This window comes from Megascapheus bottae, chromosome X, assembly GCF_031878675.1.
Source record: "Megascapheus bottae isolate mThoBot1 chromosome X, mThoBot2.hap1, whole genome shotgun sequence".
In the NCBI taxonomy this organism is placed as follows: domain Eukaryota; kingdom Metazoa; phylum Chordata; class Mammalia; order Rodentia; family Geomyidae; genus Megascapheus; species Megascapheus bottae.
Window position 1 is genome coordinate 30975121 of NC_143547.1, and position 24479 is coordinate 30999599.

General features: G+C 38.3%; 1 protein-coding gene across 8 annotated transcripts in view; it reads left to right on the forward strand.

Annotated features, from left to right (window-relative positions):
- Positions 1-24479, forward strand: part of Ccnb3 (cyclin B3) — a 69746-nt gene that overhangs the window by 40074 nt on the left and 5193 nt on the right. For 7 of the 8 annotated variants that reach the window (XM_090326704.1, XM_090326701.1, XM_090326700.1 and 4 more), the window contains 5 exons: positions 5560-8149; positions 9696-9794; positions 13482-13574; positions 22338-22475; positions 24322-24477. In XM_090326704.1, the coding sequence (XP_090182830.1) occupies positions 5560-8149; positions 9696-9794; positions 13482-13574; positions 22338-22475; positions 24322-24477 (3076 nt within the window). The remainder of the gene's footprint in view (positions 1-5559; positions 8150-9695; positions 9795-13481; positions 13575-22337; positions 22476-24321; positions 24478-24479) is intronic. The other variant, XM_090326702.1, reaches the window with a different exon arrangement.

The window sequence follows — 24479 nt, forward strand, 5'->3', positions numbered from 1 at the left end:
TGAGTCTTCCTAGAAATGTGTCTAAATTACATAATTTATTATCATGCAATAAATCAATAAAAACAAATTCCATTTGAAATCTTCAGTCACTTTTCACTCATCTAAGAGCTCTCATTAAAAAAAATTATATACATTTTCCCTGATTACACAAAGGCCAACCTCCTAGAAATCCTGTTTGCCAGTATGCTGAGCACTATCCCCGAAATTCCTCCCACATTTCTGCCTCATTGTTTACTCTCAGAGCATTCTCTTGGTCAATTCTGATTAGTTCCACAAGCTTCTCCTCACTTTTGCCACTTCTAGTCTTTGATTTGTTCCAAGAAACTACACATTTTGAAGAATAATTCAACTAAAGTGACATATTCCATATTCCATATGTCACTAACAGAAGCCAGTCAAAGCTCTAGATTCCTGCAACAAATGAGAGTCCACTAAAGCATTTGGCAAAATAAAGATGGCCTTTTATTTGGGTAGACAAATTCTATTATCTTTGAAATTTTTCTGTAATGTCAAAGCTACTCACAATTAAAAAGACTTATATTTCTTTCCCTTTTGGTGCTAGGGAGGGAATCTAGGGTCTTGCACATCTTAGAGAAATACTACTATTGAGCACTGTTTTTTCCAGTACTGGAGTTTGAACTTAAGACATTGCACTTGCAAGGTTGATGATTTACAACAAGAGGTACACTGCAGTCCTGTTTTTTGGTGTTTATTTTCTTTCTTAATCACTTATCTGTTGAGTCCCTTTCTCTGGGTTGTTCTGGTAATTGTTTCTCTTGTGGTGAAGGATATTTTCAATTTGATGGAATTTCATTTGTCAGCTCTTTTTTGTGCCATTCCTTGGGCTTGAACTCGGAGCCTGGGTACGATGCTTGAGCCACAGTACCACTTCTGGCTTTTTTTCCTGTATATGTGGTCCCAAGGAATCAAACACAAGGCTTCTTGCATTCTAGGCAGGCACTCTACCACTAGGTAACATTCCCTGCCCCATTCATTTATCAATTCTTATTCCTATTTTGGGACTATTGAGTCTCTAATAAATAATTACTTCTCCTTGTGAATTCCAGGGTAGTTCCCCACCCCCTTTTTTTACTTTGGAAAAAGCATTTCAATTTTTTTTAAAAAACTTGAGATTAAAATTTAGGGGGATAAACGCTTTAAAGTTTTGAGTTCTTTTTCACTTGGAGCTGACCATTAGCTTTTTCATTTAAGGTTGGCACTCTATCACTTGAGCCACATCTCTATTTCTGGATGTAAGAGTCTCATTCACTTTCCTTCCCTGGCTAATTTTGAACAATGATCCTCATATTTCAGCCTCCTTATTACCTATGATTAAAGATATGAGCCACCAATGCAGGGCTTCAGCTGATTTTTGTGAGAGATAGGGGGCAGGTTTCAGCCTCTCACAAATGGATAATCAGTTTTCCCAGCACCATGTGTTGAAAGAGGCGATCTTACACCTTACCAGGTAAAATGAAAGCTAGTAGGGCAAATTAAATGAGGAGACTGAGAGTTATTCTATGTACATGTGTATGATGCAAGGAGGAGCAAGAAAGAGCAAGTCCATAGGGAAAGTACTGCACATTGGTTCTTGCTTTGCACTATTTAATAATAAAGATTTGTTCCTACAAAGACCTGACAGCAGGAGAAAATATAAAAACTACTAAAAATACTACATTGGTAACAAAACAAAAAACACCAGTGTCTTTGTGAAGGATTGAAGGCCCACTAAAGATGGAGAGGCAGCCATCTAGAGCTGAGAGTAGACTTTCACCTCCAGCTAATATAGTCATGCATGACTGGCAGGTGAAAGTGTACCTGGAGAGGCTGGTTCAAGACCTGGTTCCTATAAAAACCAGTTTATTCACCTACTGGGATTCATTTCAGAATATTTTAAACATCCTTGAAAACAACTGTGCACTGCTGGTAGCACATGCCTATAATTCTAGCATTCAAGAAGGCTGTGAGGCAGAAGAATCATAGATTCAAGGCCAGCCTGGGCTACAAAATGAGTTCAAGTTGATTTCGGGTTACATAACAAGATACTGTTTAAAAAAAAAAGAAAACTCATTTATATAAGATATATTTTAGGGTTGGGAGTGCAATCTAGTGGTAAAGCACTTGCCAAAGCCCTGGGTTCGATTCCTTGATACCACATATAGAGCAAAAGCCAGTAGTGGCACTGTGGCTCAGGTGACAGAGTGCTACCCTTGAGCAAAAATTGTCCAAGGATAATGCGCAGGCCCTGAGTTCAGGTCCCAGGACTGGCAATAAAAATAAGATATATTTATAAGGAATGCGTTGTCTTCCTAGTCCCCTTGTGTACTCTCATCCATTTTGGATGATTAGGGTAAATTGAATCATATGATTCAGTGCTGCTTGCTGCCACTGTTTAAACTAATGATTCTGTTTGCGTTTAATTCTCTTCTCGTGCTGACTTAGAGTCTTTCAGTGATTTGGCCATACTTGGTTAGTCATTATGTAAATGTGTATGTGTGTGTACATATGTGTGTGTACGTATGTATATGTGTATGTGTATGTATTAGTGATACTGGGATTTGAATTTGACCTCAGATGTGTTAGGCAGGCACTCTTTTTAAAATATATATATATTTTCTATTTTTTATTAAATAATTTATTAACATTGATTTTTACATCATATTTCTTTTTTCATATATTTTTATTGTAATTAATAGAAGGGTTACATGATATTTGCCAGATAGAAGGTGCATTAATTTACATACATTGATACCCTTTCACATGTCTTGGTCCCCATTTCCCTCCCCCCTACCCCCACCCTTCTTAAAATATATTTTTATTTTGAGTAATAGAAGGGTTACATTATATTCACCAGATAGAAGGTACATAACTTCACAAACATTGATACCCTTTCTCATGACATGGTCCCCATTTCCCTCCTACCCTCCCCCTGCTTATCTTGATTTCCCCCTTCCCTGTCTAATTTCAAATAACCAATTAAGCACATATAAAATATATCAGATAATAAGGTGAAATATTGTAACAATATGAGATAACCAAGGGATAACAAAAGAGATGAGAGATAACATAGTACATTAAGGACAACAGTCATTCATTATATGGATTTTGTTTCCTTATCCTGAAGGTCCTTACATTTAGTCTCATACTATTTGGCCTTATGTCTCTAGATTTTGTTCTATTGTAGATCTCTGCTAGGAGAGCCCAGTGTTTCTACTGATTATGACCAATGAGGGAGACTATTGGGCCTATGTTTATGTTCCTTTGAGTCTGGCTTACTTCACTTAATATGATTTTTTCTGTCTTTCCATTTCCTTACAAATGGGGCGATGTCATTCTTTCTGACAGTAGCATAGAATTCCATTGTGTACAAATACCACATCTTGTTGATCCACTCATCAACTAAGGGACATCTGGGTTGGTTCCATAACTTTGCTATGGTAAATAGTGCTGCAATGAACATGGTTGTGCTAGTGGATTTAGTATGCCCTTGTTTCTGGACAATTGGGTGAATGCCAAGTAGTGGAATTGCTGGGTCATAGGGGAGCTCTATGTTTAGTCTTTTGAGGAACTGCCATTCTGCTTTCCACAGTGGTTGAATGACTTTGCACTCCCACCAACAGTGTAGTAGTGATCCCTCCTGGCCACATCCCCTCCAGCATCTGTTATTATTAGTTTTCTTGATCCTGGCCATTCTAACTAGAGTGAGGTGGAATCTTAGACTTGTTTTGATTTGCATTTCTTTTATGACCAGAGATGTCGAGCATTTGTTCATGTGTCTATAGGCCATTTTTATTTCTTCTTCAGAGAAGAATCTCTTTAAGTCTTTGGCCCATCTTTTAATGGGATGGTTGTTACTTTGGAGATTAGTTTTGGAGGGATTCAATTTTTTGAGCTGTTGATATATTTTAGATATGAGGCCTTTGTCTGTTGTATGGTTACTGAAGATCTTCTCTCACTCTGTAGGCTTTCTAGTTAGTTTGATAGTTAGGTCCTTTGCCATACAGAAGCTCTGCAGTTTAATCCAGTCCCACTTATCCAGCCTTTCTCTGATTTGTTGTGTTTCTTGGTCCTTATTGAGAAAATTTCGACCTGTGCCAAGGAGGCCTAGTGTATGTCCTATTCTTCTTGTAAAGTTTTCAGTGTGGCGGCTTTTACCTCGAGGTTTTGATCCATCTGGAGTTAATTCTAGTGCAGGGTGACAAAAGAAGGATCCAACTTTAGTTTTCTGCGGTGCTTAACCAATTCTGCCAGCACCACTTGTTAAAGAGGCTGTTTTTCTTCCATTCTATTTTTTTGGCTCTCTTATCAAAGATTAGGTGGCCATAGGTCTATGGTTTAATATCTGGGTCCTCAGTTCTATTCCATTGGTCTTCAGGCCTGTTCTTGTGCCAGTATCAAGCGGTTTTGATAATTATAGCTCTGTAATAGAGTCTAAAGTTTGGTTTTGAAATAACTCATGCGCTGTTCTTTCTGCTATTTTGGATTGTCTCTTCTATTTCTTTAAAGAATGACATTGGGATATTGATGGGTATTGCATTGAATTTGTAGATAGCCCTTGGCAAGATTGTCATTTTCATGATGCTGATGCTTCCAATCCAGGAGCACTGGAGGTTTTTCCGTTTCCCCAGTTCTGCTTTACTTTCCTTTTTCAGGGTTTTAAATTTTTCATGAAAAAGCTCCTTTACAGTCTTAGTTAAGGTAATTCCTAGGTACTTTATTTTCTTTGTGGCTATTGCAAAAGGAGTTGCTTTCCTGATTGTTGCCTCATTCCTCTCACTGTTGGCATAGAGGAAGGCAGTTGATTTTTGAGAGTTAATTTTATACCCTGCTACCTTTCCAAAGTTTTGAATCAGCTCAAGAAGCTTGGGAGTGGAGTCTATAGGGTTCTTTAAATACAGAATCATGTCATCTGCAAAGGGGGAAAGTTTCGCTTCCTCTTTCCCTATTTAGATCCCCTTTATGCTTGCTTCTTTAGGCAGACACTCTTAATTGGCTATAGAATTATCTTCAGGATGAAGCCTGATATTTGACAGGTTTCAATTTTGGTCTTTTTTATTCATTCTTTGGTAAATATCTCGTGAAGATTCCTGGCTGTAGAGAATGTGAATAGATGTCACCAAAGTTAGTGACCAGGATGCCAGTCTTATTACTCTTTAAATAATATTCAATTTCAATCTACATTTTACCATAAGCCTGATAAAGAAGAGTAAAAGCAACTAGTAAGAAAGACTGATACTTAAGTAGATACTTACACATTGTGATAAGTATTACAATAGAAGCCTTTGTATATAGAAAGTGATAATCACATGTAAGAAATTATAATATATATTTCAGAAGTACTGTAGAAAATTCTTGGGACCTAGATAGCAACTATGCAGCATACTTCTTATTTGATGTGCTGTGGTGCCTCCCCCTCTCCCCCCACTTACTCTCTATTCTGTCTTTTGGGCTGAATCTCTTTTCACTTCCATGATTTTAGTTAATGCAATAATAGAATGTGATAATGGGTAAGAACATATAAACTTTATTTTTCTTACAAAGACATTATTGCATTTGCAGGAGTAAGTTGGATGTTGTACCAGTGGTACATCCTGCTACCTTGTCAAACATAATGGAGAAACCACTTAGTCTGGATACATTGAGCAAATCTGAAACATCATCCACTGAAGAGGCATTTCTCATCAAAAACTCATTCGTTTCTAAAGAGGGATGTGCTGTCAAGGAACAAACCCTTACGGAGAAGGCAGTGAAGAAGTGCACATATAATGAAGAGATGTCCATGTTTGAGAAGTTACTATCCTCGGAGGAGGAGAGCGACAGTGAGTTTAGTATAGAACCAATGACTTTTGGGAAGAAGGCTAAAATTGAAGATTCGTTTTCCACTAATAACTCATTACCTTTAAGTGAGAAGACATGTACCACTGATATGAATATCTATTCAATGAATCCTCTGATGTTACAGGATACCATTTCTAATGAGAATGTCTTAACTATGGAGCCCATGGAGCAATGCCTTCTTTGGAAACCAGCTTCGTTGCAAGAGGAGCACAGCATAGAGCGAGAGGGATCCAAGCTGCAGAAGTCATTGCCTTTGCAGAAGATGATCCCATCTACAGTGTCATCAGCTTTTGAGATGAAATCTACAACTAAGGGGGAAGACCTCATCACAGAGCCATTATGTTTAAAGAAGGACCATACTACCGAGAAGAAGAGCACTATTGAGGGGAAGGGATCCTATTCAAATAAGCCATTAGTATTTCAGGATATAGGAAGACCTCTTACTACTGAGGAATTCCAGAAGCCATCTCTCCTGCAGAAGAAGAAAACCACTCAAGGGCAAATCAGCATCTTGAAGAAGCCATGGTCATTAGAAACGGATTTGCGCGACAACTCTAACACTTGCCTGAAACAAGCTATGTATAAGAAGAAGCATACTACCACGAAGACAACTCACACGAAGACATTACCAGTTGTGAAAAGGAAGAGATGTAACACTCGTAGGAAGACGGCTGGCTATAAGCCACTAGAAATTCAGGAAATCACACCTGAAGATGAGTTGTACAATAAGGCGCCAGTTTTCTGGAAGTCTTCCACTGAGAAGGATGACCGTTTCCAGAAGTCATTTGTATCCCAAAGGAAGTACACCAACATGGAAAATAAAGTCACTTCTGAGAAAATGTTTTGCCTAGTGAAGTTTCCCATTAAGGCGTCATATCAACAGGAGGCTTTGGATTTGTCCAAGAAGTGTGTGCTGGAGGAGGCCACGCCCATCCAGAAGCCTGTGCCCTTGAAGAATCCACAACCCTCCACTCAAGGGATAGTGTCCTACATGAAACCATTATTATTGCCAACTACCACCTTTGGAGAGAATTCACGTACTCAGGAGCCATTTTCCTTTAAAAAAGAAACTGTACCTTTAAAGAATAAAATGTGTACCAACTCACACTACTGTCAAGGACTGTCAGATTGGAAAGAGATGATTACTGAAGAAATTCATTCCTTTTTTATGAAGCCACCACTTAAAAAGAAGCCTAAAACTGAAGAGGAGGACCTCTTTCAGGATTCAGTTGCATTTCAAGAGAATACCACTCTACAGGGCATGCCCCCCTCAAAGAAGCCATGCATCTTACAGAAGACCACCACTGAAAAAGAATCACATAGCAAGAAACCCATGGTTTTTCTGGAGAATCCTATCATTGAAAAACTTTATTGTCAGGAACCATTTCTTTTTGATTACAAGCCTGATAAAGAAGAATCTTGTTTTCTGAACACATTCAACTTTCTGGAGACTGATACAAACAATGACTTTCTGAAAAAGCAGCCTGCTTTTCAGAAGAACCCTACCATCAAAGATTTACCTTTAAATAAGCCCTTTATTTGGAATAGAGTGCCCACTGCTGAAGCAGCAACAAGCCTACAGGGGCAATTAGCTTTAAAGAATCCCACTTTTCAAGAGCAAGAGATCTTAAAGAAGCAGCTACCTTTGTGTGAGTACACCAATGATGAGTCTCTTAGTGAACCACTGGACTTGAGTGTCTCTGCTAGCAAGCTGGCTACCAAGATGAAGCCCTATGACTTACAGAAGCCCAGCACTGAGAAGCCCGTCTTCAAGAAACCACTGATTCTGAGGAAGCAGTCTGCTAATATGAATCATGCCGTCGTGGAACACATTACTGACACAGGGGCTCAGCTCAATAAACCTTTGCCCTTGGAAGACAAATCCAACAATGAAAAGGAGGCTCCCCTAAATGAGCCTGTGGCCTTAGATAAGAAGCCCGTTCCTGAGAAGGGAGACATTCCCCCAAAGCCCCTAGTCTTTCAGAAGTCCATCAGTGATAAGAGAGTTTTATTTCAGGAGGCATTAGCCAAGGGTAAAAAAATAGCCACTCAGAAACAATCATCCCTTAAGCAACCATTGGCTTTGGGAAATAATTCTGCACATAAAGAGAACACTTTTTTAAAAAAATTGATTCCTGAAGTTAAGAACAGTTCATGTGCATCCAGCAATGACTTCTCATCCAAAGCAAGCATTTCAGACACTGTTTACGTGTCCAATGCAGCTAAGCCAAACATCACTAGCAATGCTAGTACCTGTGAATTGAATTCAAAACAACCTTTCTCCTTTCAGAACAACAAATCCTGGCAGAAGGTAATTATAACTCTTTTTAAATTAAATGAAGTGTTCTTTGTGCTCTTGGAGGTAGCCACTAGCAGAGATGTTGTTTTTAGTGCTGAGTGTTAAACTCAGAGCCTTGCATATGCAAAATACATGCTCTATCACTGAACTTTTGTTTATATGATTGAGCTGCATAAACTAAGTTAAGGGAGATCCCTCCATCTAATGAGAGGATAATAATTTGGGGGGCTTATTCTAGTTTTATTTAATAAGAGGTGACAATACAGAATCATCTCATCTCATCTTTCACAGCCCAAGGTTAACTTATAATATGGGATACATTTACCAGGGTCTTTGGCATTTTTCTTTTATATCAAGCTAGCCTTGATATCTTGAATTTTTGATTGACATAGTCATAAACCTAAAGCAGTCATTAAGTATTTATATCTATGGTGATCTAGAATATTGTGCTGTATATTTAGATTTTTGTAGCAGTGATTATACTGTTTCATTTGGGATTTTATATCTTTGTTATTTCATTAGCATTGGAGTGGGATTCTGTCAAAGATGGGCAAAGTCGTTGGGCATGGTGGCTCAAACATGTAATCCTACTTACTTAGAGATTGGAAGATCATGGTTTGAGGCTACCCCAAACTAAAAGTTAGTGAGACTCCTTTTTAAACCAATAGCTTGCTACAGTAGCATTCACTTGTCATTTTTGTGACAAGGTGATGCACAAACAAGAGAGCAGTCTGGGCTAGCCTATGCATAAAGTGACAACTTAATGTTGAAAATAGCTAACACATAAAGGGATTAGCAGAGCGGCTCAAATGATAGGGTGTCTACATAGCAAGCCTGAGCCACCTAGTTCAAACCTTAGTAGTGTTATCCTCAAAAATAAAGATGGGTAAAGGTCACAGTGGCAACTCATAAGGAAAGTGCTCTCCAAGTTGTAATTTACAAGAATGAGGGATGAAAATTAACAACTGGAGGATAAATACCCTTCGTACAGGCGAAACAGCCTGCTAAAATGTAGAACAGAAGAAAGGGCTACTAAGATGAAAGAATTGAATGAAACATAAGATACATAAGCAGGCAAGTGGTATAGTATAACTGAAATAATAAAATAATGTCTTTCTTAGGCTTGAGCCTACTTGTAAGTAGGGTGCCTTATTCCTGAGTAGAACAGGCATATATTAGACATTTTTATGCATGCCAGTGCTGGGGCTTAAGCTCACAGCCTGGCTTTTTTTTGTTTAAGTCTAGAATTCAACCACTTGAGCCATAGCTCAACTTCTGGTTTTTTGCTGGCTAATTCCACATAAGAGTCTCATGGGCTTTTCTGATCAGGGTGATTTTGAACAGTGATCCTCAGATCTCAACCTCCTGATGTTATAGGTGTGAGCCACTGGTGGTTCACTCAGCTCTATAATGAATGCAGAGCCATGAGGTGCTCTGTGTTACATGAAACTTAAGGAGAGTTAGTAGAATAAGATTTGGGAAAAAAGAGTCATTCTTGATATGTATGAGCTAGCTTTCCTTGGCCTCCTCCTAATAGGTCACTTGGTGATTTTTTTAGCAGAAAAGTGAACTGGAAGCTATTGAAGAGGATAATAATGATTCGTTTTTAAGCTTAGAATATGCTGAGGATATCTTTGCTTACTTGAAGGAAAGAGAGGTATGTATATATGTAAGTAGTTGAGCATGGACAATGATTTCTAGTCTTGTTTCTTCCATCATTCTGTGTTTCAACTTGAAATTTGAAAGGGGAAGTAATTATGATGCAGAAAAAGTCATAATAATAGCAACAATTATAGCTTACTGTGAGTGGGACATTGTATTTAGGTTTTATAGACATTAACTCAATTCTCTAATAATCTCACGATAAAGATTATTACCTCCCTTTTACATAATAGTAGAAACTTGCCAGAGTAACAAAAACTAGTATATATGGTTGAGCTAGTAGGATTAAAGTCTGATTATCTTAAGGACTATATATCAACATGTGGAGTTTCTGAATAAATAGTTTTAGACATAGCTGGATACTCATAACTCAACCCATAATCCTAACTACTTGGGATGCTAAGTACAGAAGGATTGTGACTCAAGTACAAAAAGTGAGTCTCCTTCTCAACCCATAGCAATGGCACACACCTGTCCTCTTAGCTTCATGAAGGATTAGATCAGATGGCTAGCCTCAGGTAGAAAAATCCTCACTATTCCATTTTAACAGAAGGACCTGGGTATAGTGTTTGGATTTATAATCCCAGTGTTGATAGAAAGCCTAAAATATGTTGCAGTCCAGAGCTGCAAGACTTTATCTTAGAAAGCAACTATTCCCCAAATGCTGGAGGCATGACTCTGGCAGAGCACTTGCCTAACAAACAGGAGACCTTAAATATTTCCCCAGTACTACTCCAAATCAAACAATAATAATAACAACAACAGGGGCCGGGAGTTTGGCCTAGTGGTAAAGTGCTTGCCTAACATGCATGAAATCCCGGGTTCATTTCCTTGGTACCACATACATACATGGAAAAAAGACAGAAGTGGTGCTGTGGCTCACTTTGAGAAAACCCAAGGACAGTGCTCAGGCCCTGAGCCCAAGCCTAGGACTGGCAAAAAAATAAGAACAACAAAGTCTCAGACATATAAGTCATCAAGTAGTATTTTCTGAATAGCTATTTTTTTCTCCTCTGTAAATGTTCCTGGCATCATATGTAAACTCATGTTGTTTGTTTGATTCCTCCAACCTGGAGTTTTCTTTTCCCTTTGAAATCCACCAGTTGCCTTTACTGATTGTATTTATCAACTCCATATTTTCTTCTTTCTTAGTGAAACAGATAAGGACTAGATATTTACCAACTAAATTTTTAAGCAGGTCACAGATCCACATAAGAGGATGTGTGAGTGTCTCATCCTGTACAGAATAAGACAATTGACTTCAGACTCTATGCTTTTCCTAGTATACAAATACTCCTCAATTTATGAGAGAAGTTATAAGCAGATAAATTTATATCATAGGTTGAAATATCCTAGCTTAACTACATTCTACACTGTAGAATATAGATTGATTTTTCTTAATGTTGACATGGCTGACTGCTGCTGCTAGCCAGCACTGAGAGAAAGGATTGTTCCACATGCCATTTAAAGTCCCAAGGTACAGTTTCTACTGAATGTACATTACTTTTTCTTCATCATAAAATTTTGTTTTTGTTGTTATTATAAAGGTGATGTACAGAGGGGTTACAGTTATATAAGTCAGATAAAAAGATTACATTCCTGTTTTGGACATTGTCATCCCTTTCCTCATTTTCTCCCAGTTTTTCTCTCCCATCCACCCACAAGTTGTATATTTCATTTTTTTTGCCAGTCCTGGGCTTGAGCTCAGGGCCTGAGCACTGTCCTTGGAGTTTCTCAAGGCTAGAGCTCTACCACTTGAGCCTCAGCACCACTTCCAGCTTTTTTCTATGTATATGGTACCGAGTTGAACCTGGGTCTCCGTGCATGCTAGGCAAGCACTCCACCACTAGGCCAAACTCCCGGCCGTATATTTCACTTTTAACACAGTGTCCAGTGAGTACCATTGATACATTTGTTCACCCTTTGTCTCTCCATTTCTGTGCTTCCCCTTATATTTCCAAAGGCATAAAAAATGAAAAAAAAAACAGAACATGACTGAAAGAAAAAAATAGCAAAAAGAACAAAATGCTTTTTTTCTTTTCTGGAGTTCATTTCAATAAATATTACTTTGTATTATCAAATGCACATAGGCATTGTGCTTTGCTGCTCCTAAGATTATCCTCCTTGGGTCTCACTTTGTGTGAATGCCTAGAGACATGTATAATGTATTATGTCCCAAAATTTTAGATCTAGCTTTTGCATATAAGAGAAAACATAAACGGCTTGTCTCTGTATACTTAGCTTATGTCATTTAACAGGATTGTTTTAGGTCCATCTTTTTTCCCCTGCAAATGAAATTATATTATTCTTTCTAATGGCTGCATAAAATTTAATTGTGTATGGGTACCACATTTTTTTTGCATCCATTCATCTATTGTAGGGCATCTGGGCTGTTCCCACAACTTGCCTGTTGTGAATAGTGTAGTCATAAGCATGGATGTGCTAGTGTCTTTTTGGTGTTCTGGCTTGTGATGTTCTGTGTAGTTGCCCAGGAGTGGTATGACTCAGTCATAGGAAGATCTATGTTTAGTGTTCTGAAGAATCTCCAGACTGCTGTTCAGAGTGGTTGTACTAGTTTACATTCCTACCACCAGGCAATAGGGTTCCTTTCTCCACCCCTCCCTCGCTTCCCTACCAGCATTTGTTGTTGTTCAGATTTGCAATGTTGACCAATCTAACTGGGGTGAGCTGGAATCTCAGAGTTGTTTTGATTTGCATTTTCTTTCCCATCATAAAATTTAAAAGAACTACCTATACCCGAGAGACAATTGTACTTTTCTAAAAATGTAAGCCGTGGCTGAGAAATACCAGTTTAACTTGGGATCTTGTTAGCAATGCAGAAACCTATTCCCACTTCACACCTTCTAAGTCAAAATTTGGTGTTACAAGATTTCCAGCTAGTGTATATGTATGTTAATTTTTGAGAGGAATTACTCTATAGTTGGCAGCCTGAGCATAGCATGGCATTGTGCTTTAAACTGAATTGTTTGGTGTTTGTCTATGAACACAGGTATATTCTTGCTCTGATTCCTCCTAGATTTGTAACTTTCCATTCTGACACTTGAATATCTTTCTTTTGTGGGATGGTAAAGGGGTTAGGCACTATATCTTAGCTTTTATTTTTCATTTAAGGCTGGAAATCTACCACTTGAGTCCACCTCCACTTCCAACTTTTCGGTGGTTAATTGCAAATAAAAGTCTCACTGACTTTCTTGCTGGGTATGGCTTCAAACTATGATTCTTAACATCCTTCATATTTCTTTTTTTTGCCAGTCCTGGGCTTGAGCTCAGGGTCTGAACATTGTCCTTGGGCTTTCCTCAAGGCTAGTATTCTACCCTGAGCCACTGCACCACTTCTGGTATGTGGTACCGAGGAACTGAACCAGGGTCTTCGTGCATGCTAGGCAGGCACTCTTACCACTAGGCCAAACTCCCAGCCACATCCTTCATATTTCATCCTTTTGAATAGCTAGGACCATGGACATGAACCATTAGTGCTTGACTTGACACTTGAATATTTCTCAGGTATAATTAGAATTTATCTAGAAATAGATACTTTGATCTGTCCTTATCTGTTATCAGTTGAAAATAATGGATCAGAACTGTGAAAGAGAAGTTAATTTTTAAATTATAATTTGCACTACAAGAAGAACTTTTAATGTTTCTTTCTCATTGTCACCAGGAAATTTTCATACTTACAAATTACATGGACAAACAGACTGATCTCAGCTGTGATATGAGGGCCCTTCTTGTGGACTGGTTAGTGGAGGTACAGGTAAGCCTGACAACTGATACCTTAAGGAGCTGTTGTTCTCTTTAATGGGATATGGCCCTGGCACCTGTGTTTTTTAAAATTATTTTTATTGTAAACATGACATACAGAGGGGTTATAGTTATTTAGGTTACTAAATGAGTACTTTTCCTTTTGAACAGCTAAGTTCCCTCCTAAATCCTCTCTTCCCCAAGTTGTATAGTTCATTGTCAACATAGTGTTTCGTGTCAAGGCTGAATTAGTTCACCCTGTCTAACTATTTCTGTGCTTCCCCTTCTCCTTCCTCAATCCGTTAAACTTACATAAAAGACAAAAAATACAGAACTCAAAACAGTGACACAAGGGGAAAAATCACCAAAAGAAAAGTAAAAAACCTCTTGTTTTCATTTCTTGGAGTTTATTTCAATAAACTTGCTTTCATATGATCATATGCAAAGTGCTATTGAACCCTTGTGATATACTCCTATATCCTCTTTTTTTCTCATTGTGTGAATGTTTAGAATGCTGTTTAATTTATCATGATGAAGCGCAATTTTTTTTGTCTTCCATTGTGTCCACTTGTAGATTTATAGGCACGGTCTAATTACTACAAATGGGAGAAAGCATGAACCTTGTGTTTCTTTGGGTCTGGCTTGCTTTACTTATGAATGGGGCAATGTCATTCTTCCCAAAGGAAGCATAGAATTCCATGTGTATACATTTTTCTTGATCCATTCATCCACTGAAGAGCATTTGAGTTGATTCCATATCTTGGTAAACAATGCTATAGTAAACATGGCTGTGCTTATAACTTTAGCCAGACACACATATTTTATAAAGTTCTATAAGATATATTAATGTATATTAATATGTGATTTAGTGTATCTTATTATTTGTGAATATAATTCTATTTCATCATATATGTGACATTCCCTCATGTGGATCTGTTTTCTTTAATTTTGTCTGGTGTACTGTGAGTTACTTTAAAGGCTCAGTCTTCATGAAATTTTATTAGTTATTTCTCTGATATTGCTGCCCTTCTATCTTCTCTCCTTTTATTTTCTATTAATTTTTCCTACAAATAAGTGGGACCATTGCTAACTTTCAGTAGATTGCAGAGAGGGATTGGATCTCTTCTCTACACTACGAGCTCCCTCACACTCAGAAACAGATTGTTTACAAATGGTTCATGAAAAAGCCCTTTCTAGCCATACCCCATTTTCCCAGATAAAGGGCACTTTACACTGGACCCTGGTACAATCACGTGAAGAGTTTGTCACATGCAGTTATGCAGCCATCAGTAAGGCAGGGTCTGATTATTCCAGGTCAATCAAGGCTCCTTCAGTGCTGCTGAAGTTTGCCTGGGTAGAATCTTGACCTTTTCTACTTAAGAAAAGAAAGAGGAGAACATATCTTTGTATTCTATTCACTGACTCTCAAGTTTCTTTTTATTTTTCTTAGTCGTTGGCCTTGAAATCAGGTACTGTCCATGAGATATTTTTTTTTTTGCTCAAGGCTAGTGCTCTATCACAACCACAATACCACTTCAAGTTTTTTGGTGGTTAATTGCAGTTAAGAGTCTCATGGAGAAGCCTGGGAATTTAGCCGAATGGTAGAGTGCTTGCCTAGCATGCATGAAGCCCTGGGTTTGAGTCCTTGTTTACTACATAAACAGAAAAAGCCAGAAATGGTGGCTCAAGTGGTGGAGTGCTAGCCTTGAGCAAAAAGAAGCTCAGGAACATTGCCTAGGTGCTGAGTTCAAGCCCCAGGACTGCAAAAAAATGACTCATGGACATTCCTGCCTAACCTGGCTTTGAACCACAAACCTCAGATCTCAGCCCTCTAATTAGCTAGGATTACAGACATTGAGCCATTGACAACTGGCATCTCTCAAGTTTTTTTTTTCCACCGCTGCAGTTTTCTGTTTTGGGAGAATTTCTTAAGGTAGCCATTGTAATTAGTTATTTGGTTTGTGTCTATTAATTGGTGCTTATATGGACTTGAACTTGGGATCTGAGCAATGTACCTTAGCTTTTTTGCTCAAGGCTGGTGTTAAGCCACTTTAGCTACAGATCCACATCTGGGTTTTTGGTGGTTAATTAGAGATAAGAGTCTTACAGAGATTCCTGACTAGGCTGGCTTTGAACCTTCATTCTTATTTTGTTTTTGGTTGGGGGGCTTGAACTCTGGGCCTGGGTGCCGTCCCTGAGCTCTTCAGCTCAGGGCTAGAGCTCTACCACTTTTTTTTTTGCATTTTTTATTGTAATTAGTAAAAGGGTTACATGATATTTGCCAGATAGAAGGTGCATTAATTCACATACATTGATACCCTTTCATATGTCTTGGTACCCATTTCCCTCCCCCCCACCCCCCACCCGTCTTGGTTTTCCCCCTTCCCTATCAAATTTCAAATATCCAAATACAAATAAATTCAATATATCAGATAACAAAGTGAGATACTATACCAATATAAGATAACCAAGGGACAGCAAAGGAGATGAGAGACAACATAGTACATTAAGGACAACAATCATTCATTATATGGCTTTTGTTTCAATATCCTGGAGGTCCTTTCAATTAGCTTCACATTATATGTCCTTATGTATCAAGATTTTGCTCTATTGCAAATCTCTGCTAGTAGAGCCCAAGGTTTCTACTGATTATGACGAATGAGGGAAACCATTGAGCCTAAGTTCCTTTGAGTCTGGCTTATTTCACTTAATATGATTTTTTCTAAGTCTTTCCATTTCCTAACAAATGGGGCGATATCATTCTTTCTGACAGCAGCATAGAATTCCATTGTGTACAAATACCACAACTTGTTGATCCACTCATCAACTGAGGGACATCTAGGTTGGTTCCATATCTTTGCTATGGTGAATAGTGCTGCAATGAACATTGTTGTGCTAGTGGATTTAGTATGTCCTTGTTTCTGGATGGTTGGGTAAATGCCAAGTAGTGGAATTGCTGGGTCATAGGGGAGTTCTATGTTTAGCCTTTTGAGGCACTGCCACACTGCTTTCCATAGTGATTGAATGAGTTTGCACTCCCACCAACAGTGTAGTAGTGATCCCTCCTGGCCACATCCCCTCCAGCATCTGTTGTTATTAGTTTTCTTGATCCTGGCCATTCTAAATATAGTGAGTGGAATCTTAGAGTTGTTTTGATTTGCATTTCTTTTATGACCAGAGATGTTGAGCATTTCTTCATGTGTCTATAGGCCATTTTTGTTTCTTCTTCAGAGAAGACTCTCTTTAAGTCTTTGCCCCATTTTTTAATGGGATGGTTGTTACTTTGGAGGTTAGTTTGGAGTGATTCAATTTTTTGTTGTTGATATATTTTAGATATGAGGCCTTTGTCCGTTGTTTGGTTGGTGAAGATCTTCTCCCACTCTGTAGGCTTCCTAATTAATTTACTAGCTATGTCCTTTGCCATACAAAAGCTCTGCAGTTTAATGCAGTCCCACTTATCCAGCCTTTCTCTGATTTGTTGTGATTCTTGGTCCTTATTAAGAAAGTTTCAACCTGTGCCAAGGAGGCCTAGTGTATCTCCTATTCCTTCCTGTAAAGTTTTCAATGTGTCAGCTTTTACCTCCAGGTCTTTGATCCATTTGGAGTTAATTCTAGTGCAAGGTGACAAAGAAGGATCCAACTTTAGTTTTCTGCAGGTTCTTAACCAGTTCTGCCAGCACAACTTGTTGAAGAGGCTGTCTTTCTTCCATTCTATTTTTTTGGCTCCCTTGTCAAAGATTAGGTGGCCATAGATCTGTGGTTTAATATCTGGGTCCTCAGTTCTATTCCATTGGTCTTCAGGCCTGTTCCTGTGCCAGTACCAAGCTGTTTTGATAATTATAGCTCTGTAATATAGTCTAAAGTTTGGAATTGAAATTCCTCAAACTTTAAAACCCTAAAAAAGGAAATTAAAACAGAACTAAGGAAATGGAAAAACCTCCCATGCTCCTGGATTGGAAGAATCAACATTGTGAAAATGACAATCTTGCCAAGAGCTATCTACAAATTCAACGCAATACCCATCAATATCCCAATGTCATTCTTTAAAGAAATAGAAGAGGCAATCCAAAATTTCATATGGAATAATAAAAGACCCCATATAGCAAAAACACTTCTTAGCAGAGCTCTACCCCTTTCAACCACAGTGCTACTTCTGGTTTTCTGGTGGTTAATTGGAGATGAAAGTCTCAGGACTTTTGCGCCTGGGTTGGATTTGAACCAGGGTCCTCAGATCTCAGCCTCCTGAGTAGCTAGGATTGCAGGCATGAGCCACTGGTGCCCGGCACCTTGTTTCTCAGATCTCAGTCTTTTTAGTAGCTAGGTTTCTAAGCATGAGCAATCAGTGCTCATCTCTCTTACATTTAAAATATTAATTGATTAGTTTTTAATCAAAACTAGTCTTCCTGGATTCCAGAGGATTCTGTTTTCATAGATGTTATATTCTTTTACATCTTCAAAATATAATTTTATGGGCTGCAGTGTGGCCTAGTAGTAGAGTTCTTGTTTAGTATGCATAAAGCTCTGGCTTGAATTCTTAGGGTAGGTACCACATATGTAGAAGTCAGAAGTGGTGCTGCGGCTCAAGTGGTAGAATTCTAGCCTTGAAAAAGCTCAAGGACAGTGCTGTGTGTGTGTGTGTGTGTGTGTTTATACATATATATACATATGTATATATGTATGTATAATTTTAGAAGTTTATTCCGGTTCTTGAGAATGAAAAGTTTATGTAGGTAGATACTTGCTGATTCCTAAAAATGTTTTTTTCTATAAAAATGAACATTTTTCATATAGCTGGTTGATTTACCCATTTTATTCATCTTCATAGAAGATGTTCTTTGAGTTAGATTAGATTTTTTAATCAGATTTTTAAACTTAGTTCCAGACTAGTTACTTTTCAAATTAGATATTTCTAATCAGTCCAAGACTAAGCATTTTTTTTTGCCAGTCCTAGGCCTGGGACTCAGGGCCTGAGCACTGTCCTTGAACGTTATCAAGGCTAGATCTCTACCACTTGAGCCACAGCACCACTTCTGGCTTTTTTCCTATGTATGTGATACCAAGGAATCGAACCCAAGTCTTCGTGCATGCAAGGCAAGAATTCTACCACTAGGCCAAACTCCCAGCCCTGAGCACTTTTTATACGTTTGGATCTTTCTCTAGATATGGAGAACATTTAAATAAGTATTGGAAAGAGTGCTTTTAGTAGAAGCAGTTGTGCGGGGTGTAGAGAATACTGGTATAATGCTAAAGAGCTGAATCACTACTTTTTTTTTCCAAATTGGCACAAAGATCCTAATGTGAAGGCTAGTGCTAAGAGGAATAGAAACTATATTGTGTATAGCCTAATGAATGAAAGTCAAGTTATATGGTCTGAGTTGAGGAAGATTATTGGATCTATAATAAACTGTCTTCATAACTGAAGGGCTTGGCTGGGAATGTGGCTTAGTGGTAGAGTGCTTGCCTAATATGCATAAAGCCCTGGGTTTGATTACTCATTACCATATAAACAGAAAAGGACAGAAGTGGTGTTGTGACTCAAGTGATAGAATGCTAGCCTTGAGCAAAAGCAGCTCAGGGACAGTGCCCATACCCTGAGTTCAAGCCCCAGGACTGGCACCAAAACAAAGCAAAACAAAACAACCAGAGGACTTGCCACCAGAAGGATTATACTACTCTTACAGGTAATTCCAAGTGGTATAATTATGTCGGAATGGTATTATTTTATACTCAAGGAGGGAAAATTACTAGCAGAAATATTTATTCAACTCTTTAGGAGATGATAACTGGGAGAACAGAGGGTCAAAGCAACTTTAGGCAAAAAGTTAGTGAGACAATTAATCTAGGTGTCATGGTTTTTTTCTGTGGTCCCACCTAAGCAGGAGTTATAGGTAGAATGATCACAATCTGAGGCTGGCCAGGTATAAAGTGTGAAACTTAACCTGGATAATAACTAAATCAAAAAAGGACTGGGGTCATGGCTCAAGAAGTAGAGCTCCTGCCTAGTAAGTATGAAGCCTTGAGTTCAAACCCCAGTACATTTAAAATAAAAAAAATGACTCAATGTAGTATAAGCATATTAATGTTAATATTGAAAACAGTATGAGTGGCCATGTTCTTCTTATTAGGGTACTAAAGAAAGCTATATGAGTACTGACTGTGTCATTCATTTGCAGAATCATGGCCCTCTATTTTCCTTTCCTATTATCTTTTACTTCAAGTTTTTGTAATTACCCAACATCAATTTTTAGTACTTAAGATAGTAGCTTTTACCTCTTTCTTGAAAACGTACTATCCCTTTCTTAAGACATTCCTTTAGATAGTGTGGAAAATGAAATCAAATGTCTATATCCTAATTCTCAGAACTTGTAAAGCTATTTCTTCACACAAGAAATGGGAATTAAAGTCACTAATCAGTTGAAATTAAGATAGAGCAGTTATCCTAGATCATTTTATTTTATTTTATTATTTATTTATTTCCAGTCCTGGGCTTGAGCTCAAGGCCTGAGCACTGTCCTTGGATTTTCTCAAGGCTGGAGCTCTACCACTTGAGCCTCAGCACCACTTCTGGCTTTTTTCTACGTATGTGGTACTGAGGAATCGAATCTGGGTCTTCGTGCATGCTAGGCAAGCACTCTACCACTAGGCCAAACTCCCGGTCCCTAAATCATTTTAATGGGCTCAATATAATCATAATTGTTTTTAATTGTAGGAAAGGGAGAGAAAATATGTTACATAAGAAAGAATTAGCTGGCTATGGCTGTTTTTTAAAATGGAAGGAACTTACAAATTAAGGAATGTAGGCTGCCTTCAGAACCTAGAAAAAAATAAGTTGTCTACTGCAATTTCTAGAAAGTTGTGAATACAGACCTGTTTGACACCTTGATTTTTATCACAGGGATACCCATTTTTGACTTCGGACTTTCAGAGCAGTAATGTAATGAATTTGTGTTATTGTAAGCCATTGGGTGTATACTAATTTACTAAAGCAGTAATAAGAAACTCATACAAATTTCTGAAAATATCTAAAGCCATATTTCAGCAACAGAATTCTTTTTTAACATTTGATCAGAAATTTAATATGTGTATTATTAAATTATATCCAACTATCATCTATTCTCATTTGCTTATACCAGCATACATTGGTTTAACAGTGCTTATCAATAACCTTCTTTTGGGCCATCTAAAAAATAGTAAATAAGAAGAGCTTAAGCCAGGAGTCAGTGGCTCACACCTGTAAACTTAGCTACTCCGGAGGCTGAGATCTGAGGATTGGAGTTCAAAACCAGCCTGGCAAGAAACCCCATTAGATTATCTCCAACTAAACAACAAAAAGCCAGAGGTGAAGTTGTGGCTCAAGTGCCATTTTTGAATGTAAAAAGCTAATGGGTAGTCCCCTGGTCCTGAGTTTAAGGCCCAGTATCAGGACATGGATGTACATGCACACACACTCTATACAAAAGAATGCCCAGTGAAGCAGAGATAATAAGGAGAGTGGACTCACTTAAGATATTGAAGAATTTTCCATTAAAGAAACTGAAAGAGTAACGAAGCTGGATTTAGAGGTGTTTTTTTTTTCTTCTTTGATCATGGGGCTTGAACTCTGGGCCTGGGTGCTGTCCCTGAGCTCTTCAGCTCAAGGTTACCATTCTACCACTTGAGCCACAGTGCCACTTCCAGTTTTCTGGTGGCTAATTGGAGATAAGAGTCTCACAGATTTTCTTGCCCGAGCTAGCTTTGAACAAAGATCCTCAGCTCTCAGCTTCCTGAGTAGCTAGGTGTGAGCCACCAGCATCTTGTTTGGATTTGGAGTTGTTTTTTTTTTTCAAGGCAGGAGCTAGCAATTTACACATTTTGTGAAAGCATTAAGAATATTAATGCATCCATTGAGATGTTAGATGAAGATGGCTTTTATAATTTCTTGAAGCCTAAGAATCTAATGAGTTATAAGTGAGAATTATCGATGAGGACTGATGTGTCACATATGTACTGATAGGCAAACCTTGTTTACACAAGACAAAAATAGCCAGTGGCTTTGTTTTTCCACAGCTGTATATTCCTGTTGTAGTGGTTGTGGATCCTAAGACACCTATTACTGATTCCTGTAAAGGTATTATCTATTTGAAAATATATGTGATTTTAGAAGCTTCATTCACCTAAAGTAGATACCTTTATTTTTCTAATTCACACAAAGGTGTTTGAGCCAGCATAAACCCTGAAACTATGGTTACAGGAAATGGTCTGTTATAGTTGGTAGAGGCAAGACAAGGAAGACAAAATGAGAAAAGGAAAGAAGAGACATACTATTAATGCTTTAACCTCACTCTTACTTCTACTCTATAGTTATCTTCCAACCTGTGCTATCAGTGCTTGTACCCAATTGAGCTATTCTAACAGTGTATCTAGTTTGAAAAAAAAAACAAACAAACAAGCGTCTGGATTTTAGAACTAAAGAAATATATTTCTTAGGAGAGAGTTTACTATATAAATTACTAACAAATGGAGAAAGCAGGAATCTGAGTGTAAGAGATGAAGAAGAGGGGATGTGTTCACTCAGATCACTCACAGAGATTCTCTCTGGTTTGTAAGGGTACTCACCTACCCAAGTGTGTAAAGACATATAATGCCATGGCTAAAGTATTGGGAATACATGCAAGTAATTACCTGGAGATGCTCTTACATTCTTAGCAGAATCCCAGCTTATTAAGACTGTCCTTGATACCACAGACAGTGAGCTAGACAATGTATAGACTTGTGTCCTGTTTGTGTATTCCTCCAGATGAACTTTGAGATGAGACACGAGACCTTGTATTTGGCCGTAAAGCTGGTGGATCACTATTTAACCTTGTCATTGTGCAAGAAAGAGAATCTACAACTTCTTGGTTCCACTGCCTTTTTTATTGCAGCAAAATTTGAGGTAAGTCTCAGTCTCTAAGGCCCTAGAGAGAACTGATCAGATATCTACCTAAAACAGAGAACGAGCACATGCATTTATGGATACACACACATATGTGTTATGAATTTGTATACAGTATCTACCTGTGTATTCAATTATGCAAACATTTTTCTATTTCCTCAAATCAGAAAAGTTAATGTTGGCTGTTAATAGTGGTTTGTTTGTTTCTGGGCATCAGCAAAGTTCTTTTTCCTCTCTGAAGATGCCTTATATGGACATGTGCCTATTTAAATACATATTTAAAAAATTCCTTTGGGTCCATGATTCTCTATCCTTGATTTCCTCAAGGGCAACTCTGTTCAAAAACTAGTAGAATCTTCATATAGACAAAATCAGAATGCAGGAGATATTTAAGAGCAAATGGTTTGGTGTAGATAGTAATGAGTCTAAATATTAGTATAAAAGTGGGTAGCTCGCCTTTTTTTCATAACCATGGTCTATTCACCTATCCCATCTGATTCTTCCCTTTCCCTCAGTGCTAGTAATCTTGTGTAACTCTCATTTTTTCCTTCCCTTATGTTATGAAGTTGTATGAAACTTTAAGGCATGGGATTAGAAAGGTAGTGCCTTTGGAGAAGTTTGAAGAACTTTACAGCTAGATCTGTTTTTATTCTGGCACCTTTATTATCTTCCTTGCTGACTCCTGCTGTAACTGCTCCCTTCCTCCCTCTTCTTTTTGCCTTCTCCTTCTTCATGCTCCTGCCCTATTTTCACTTGTAAATAGATATACCCTAAGCCTCTGAGTTCGACCATGTTCCACAGAAAAAGGAAGGGAGTAGGAGGAAAAGAAAGAGGAGCACTTTTTAAGCAAATCTTGAAACCAGGAGTACCCTTCCTTTGGTAGCCACAACAGAGGATATCTACTAAATTCTATAGCAAAGGGACGAATTCCTCTCATAGGACTATGAAGTATTGAAATACTTTCATAAGTGGATTATAGAAATGAAAAGAGAAGAAAGAAGTAGTGTATGAATCTGATCAAGTCATTTCCAAGGAGGCAGAGGAAGAGAAGAAACAGAGATGGGGGAAGAAAACTGAGTTGGAATCAGACACTGGTGACTCATCCTTAATCTAAAACTGAAAGTGGCACTGTGGATCAGAGTGGTAGAGTGCTAGCTTTGAGCTGAAGAGCTCAGGGATAGCACCCAGGCCCAGAGTTCAAGCCCCAAAACCAACAAAAATAAGCAGGAACGAAGGAAGGAAGGAGGGAGGGAGCGAGGGAGGGAGGGAGGAAGGAAGGAAGGAAGGAAGGAAGGAAGGAAGGAAGGAAGGAAGGAAGGAAGGAAGAAAACAAACTGGGTTGGTCAGTGAGCTCCAAGTAAGGAAAAGGGACAATAGTCTTCTTGTCTCCTGTTCTCCCCCAAACCAATATGTAACCCTCAGATAACAAGGCACAGGACAGAGCTTCCAAAACAGTGGTTCCTTCAATCCTTAGCCTGTACCAGTTCCACCTCATGCAGCTTCTCCCTAGCTCAGTTATCTATGTCTTTCTTCCCTTCCATTCCTTGTTCTCCCCAGGATGGCAGATAACTACTCTGACACCTGTTATATTACTCTCACACTATCAGAGACCACCCCAATAGGCCTTGTCATTCATCTGATGATACAGTCTTTGGAGAGGCCTCTCCTCTCATTTCTCTGGCTTTATACTTCTATAAGACAACTCAGAGAAACCAGAAGTTTAGCTCTCAGAGCTGCTCTAAAGAACTGAAGTAAACATTACCTCATATACTTTATCTTTGTCCTCCTTAGCCTTTCATCTAAAACCGTGTAATTGGTTGTAATTGCCTTTCTTTTCCATCTATAGGAACCTTACCCACCTTCTTTGAAAGAATTCCTGTACATCTGTGAAGATCTTTATCAACGAAGAGATATGCTTGATATGGAAGCCAGCGTCCTAACAACCCTTGACTATGACATCAACATTCCCATCCCCTATCATTTTCTGAGAAGATATGCTATGGT